The sequence below is a fragment of the Leuciscus leuciscus genome, assembly GCF_965113295.1.
Source record: "Leuciscus leuciscus genome assembly, chromosome: 2".
Classification (NCBI taxonomy): Eukaryota; Metazoa; Chordata; class Actinopteri; order Cypriniformes; family Leuciscidae; genus Leuciscus; species Leuciscus leuciscus.
The window spans coordinates 15,161,967-15,166,154 of record NC_138726.1 but is presented as its reverse complement, the minus strand read 5'-3'; the positions used below and the strand labels follow the sequence as shown (position 1 = coordinate 15,166,154).

Below are 4,188 nucleotides of genomic sequence, written 5' to 3'. Positions count from 1 at the left end.
AATTAAAGGTACAATATGTACGAATTTTGCATTAAAATATCCCAAAATCTCAAGGCCAGTGTTATATATTTTGTTAAGTTGATTACTTACAATATCCCAAATGTTTCCAACTATTTTTAAATCGTGAGAAAATTGCGATTTTAACCAAGGAAACGGGGCGTTAGAGCAGGGGGGAGCTGGGAGTCGCCAGTCAATTGCGTCATATCCGCGTTACCCTCGGTTTCCGCTCGTACTGCGTGGAGTCCTGGACAAATGCGGAAGTTGTAGTTGTAGCGTCTATCAAGCAACACACGTAGCTTGTTTCTTGCAGTCGTTATGGAACATAATTATTCTTTACCGATTGCAGCTGGTTCTGTCGACAAAGTAACGTTATGCTTAATTTTATATTTCCTAATGTAGCATTCGGTATGTAAGGGAAGTATTATTGCTTTAGATTTCTGTTTAGTTTATTGACATTGTTTATCACGTCTGGTGTTTATGGCCATGTAAATAAATATAGCATGTGTTATACATAAAGATTAATCAGTATTTTGGCAAATGATGTGGGCATGTTCGAATTAGTTTTACAACAATTGTTTAGAACATGTAAAACTGCGCAGCGTTATCACAACAATGAATTCAACAAATACAGTAACATCTATGAAGTATTAAACCTTACTTTTCTTGCGGTTAATTCATTTTAATGAAATAAAAGTGTGATGAGGTTTAAGAGTCAGGAAGGAAGAAGACAGGGATCGGCGTGACTGGGACTCGTACTTTATTAAAATAAAGCAAAACAAACAAAAGCCGCGCACAACGTGCATTCACTGTGGCAACCGCGACGGCACAAAACAGTTCAAAAATGAGAGCTCGGATCCACCGGTTCTCTTCCTCTGCGTCCAATTTTCTCCCAGTCTCTCTCTCGTTCCAGCGCGGCTTATAAGCGGTCTCTCCACGCCGATCACTGCAATAAGACACAGGTGCATTTGCACTTGACCTACTTGCTCGTCTCTTCTCTCTCCCGTTACAGACCGCGCTGAACCACGCCCCCCTCGCCACAAAAAGCATGTCATTAAACGCAACATTTATAAAAATAGAACTTAGCCTCATCATCCATGAACATGATTTTTCGATTCCCGTCTGACTGATTTACATCCACGGTGGAGTTTAAAACGACAGTTCCCATCATTCCACGCTCCTTCACATCGTCATCAAGCTACGCCGTTGTTGTTGTTTGGAATGTAGCACCCTCTAGCGGAAAAAAATCTTGCATATTGTACCTTTAATTGAAAGTCATGACATAATTAATAATTAATAAATTATAATTAATATGCTTTGCATGGTAAAAAAGAATTTGTATAAATTAAGAGTGTGTCCGAGCCTGTATAATTCAAAGAATAAGTTTGCATTTCAGATGCATCTCTTTATATTGCTTCTTTTACAGTTTTCTTTAAACGCTGCCTAAAAGTTGTACTTGAGGCCACTCAGTGAAACCATTCACTCATGTATCTAATCTTCAGACCTAGTCTGCAAAACTGCAAAATTAACAGTTCTCTGTTAGACATCATTCAAAACTAACAGCTCTTGTTTAGTTTGGTAAACACTGCCATTCAAATGCCACAATCATTTCCCGATAACCTACACCGAATGATCATGTGTGAAAACATTTAAAGCTGATTTATTCACTTATTGAAACTCGTGTTTTCAGAAAGAAATATATTTTTACCCTCTTGCATTTGTTTATAGTTTAAATACCCAATTTGTTCACTTAGACATCCAAACTCAATGTTTTCAAAAAAATAAAACATTTATAACTGATTTATTCACTTAGAAACTGAAATCATATTTTCAGAAATATATGTCTACCCTCTTGCATTTCTGTTTATGGTTTAAAATACCTAATGTTCACTTAGAAATCAAAACTCAATGTTTTCAGAAAAAAAGAAAATGACCCTCTTGTATATCTTTTTATAAAAACGTAATGTTTGAGAAATAGGTCTTTTGTTTAAATGCAAAATATATACTGAATATACATGTTAAGTCACCTCTAGTGCTTTATGAAATACAGATTGTTTCAAAGCTGCTGCATAATAGAAACAAATTGTGAAATTCTGCAGTAGAGCAGTTCTAACAAGCCAAACATATCACACAGCAAGTCAGTTTGGTTGATCCAGTTCAGAATTGCGGCTAACCATTTGATGGGTTGTGTGTAATTAGTAAACAAATAAAACATTTTTGAGGTAAAAATTGTCTTGAATGAGGTTTGCTATTTGCAACATTTTGCATTTGATGGCTTTGTGTGTAGAGTTGCAAAAAAAGATGATTGTTTAAGCCATTAAAAAACAAACAAATATTTAACAGCTTTTTTTACGTAGACTACTTTATAAATAAACGCTTGAATCATAACAATCTTGTTTTTATTCTTAACCACACCTTGCTGAAACAGACCATCACTGCTACAAATAAAACAATTAATCTTACAAGCATTATAAGCTCTTCAAACGAGAAGATGGGTGGCTCTTAAAAGAGCCTTTGGGTAGCTAAGATTAGCAGCAGATGCTTTATTTGGAGCTGGTGTACTTGGTGACGGCCTTCGTGCCCTCAGACACGGCGTGTTTGGCCAGCTCTCCGGGCAGCAGAAGTCTCACAGCGGTCTGGATCTCTCTCGATGTGATGGTGGAGCGCTTGTTGTAGTGAGCGAGACGAGACGACTCACCGGCGATACGCTCGAAAATGTCGTTGACGAATGAGTTCATGATGCCCATCGCCTTGGAGGAGATACCAGTGTCAGGATGAACCTGCTTCAGGACTTTGTAGACGTAGATGGCATAGCTCTCCTTCCTTGACTTTCTGCGCTTCTTTCCTCCCTTCCCGGTGGTCTTGGTGACGGCCTTCTTGGATCCCTTTTTAGGCGCAGACTTGGCTGGTTCAGGCATGACGTTGTATTCTTAGAGCTGACGAATGAATGTGAGCTTGAAAGACATTAGGGGCTTTTATTCACTACCATATGCTAATTTACAAAGAGAAATGGGAGCTTCTGATTGTCTGTTTTCATGGGCGAATCCCATAAAATCGTATTTCATTGGACAACTCTAAGCATCACGAGCCGAAGGAGGGCCAACCACATGCGGTTAGATGACAGCCCCGCCTACCGCCCCATGTTTGAACGACATCCTCCTGACTCAGTTTCCTTTGTTTAATTTCCCGCTCTTTTTATTATTGTAGTTTGATTTAAAAAAAAAAAAAAAACGACCGGTTCTAGACAAATACTGTGCACCATCGTGTAATTTTAAAACCCTTTATAGACCCATTGAGAGACTTTGGAAGGAAATAGGCCAATAACGGTCAGACACCTTTTAAAACAGATTTCCTCGGAACTTCATTGATTCATGAAACTGTTGAACTGTTTAAACTATATGAATAATAGATGAATGCCCATTTGAGTAAAATAACATTTTCGTTTTCTGAAAAACTAGGAGAGAGGTTTCAACAAACCTTGTATTTTTTATTTTTTTTACTTTTTTTCATTTACCAATTTGGTTTCAGGATGTTTTTTTTAACCAAACTTTGTAAAAAGAAGATTCTCAACTATGTTGTGAAAGATATAACAGAATGAATTGATAGTTGTAATCGGAATTATTCAACCCCGTTGCAAATCAGGTTTATTGGCTAAATCTACAGACTTTCAGCTGTTTGCAATGAACAAATCAAACAAAAGTAATTTAAATAGCTCAACACAACAAATGTTGAGAGTGGTTTTCCCCAAATTCAACTGAAAATGCCACTTTTAACGACTTCTGCATTCTCAAAAATGTGTTACGGAGCACAAAATGAAGCTTCTGCCATGACTGTCCCAGTTCCCTGACCTGATGAGTGGAGTGAACTAAAGAGAAGATGCACCAACATGGATCTGGGAATCTGAAGGATCTGGAGAAATTCTGAATGAAGGAATGGTCTCTGATCTCTTGTCAGTTATTCTCCAAACTCATCAGGCATTATAGGAGAAAACTCAGAGCTGTTATCTTGGCAAAAGCAGATTGCCAAAAGTATTTAATAAAAGGGTGCCAATAATTGTGGCCAACGTGTTTTGGAGAAAAACATTTATTTCATAATGTAACTTCCCCCTCACTTTCAATTATTTTACTTCAATGAAACGTTAGATTTGTGCAAATGTTTTTTATTGAAAGGTCAAAAGGATAAACAATGCAG

At 37.4% G+C, this 4,188-nt stretch overlaps 1 protein-coding gene across 1 annotated transcript; it reads right to left on the bottom strand.

Moving 5' to 3' along the window:
* Positions 1-2,379: 2,379 nt before the first annotated feature.
* LOC309486200 (histone H2B-like) lies at positions 2,380-2,962 on the bottom strand. The gene has a single exon (XM_082153451.1). It carries the CDS (start codon positions 2,913-2,915, stop codon positions 2,541-2,543), a length of 375 nt encoding a protein of 124 aa, XP_082009577.1. The 5' UTR covers positions 2,916-2,962; the 3' UTR covers positions 2,380-2,540.
* Positions 2,963-4,188: the final 1,226 nt, after the last annotated feature.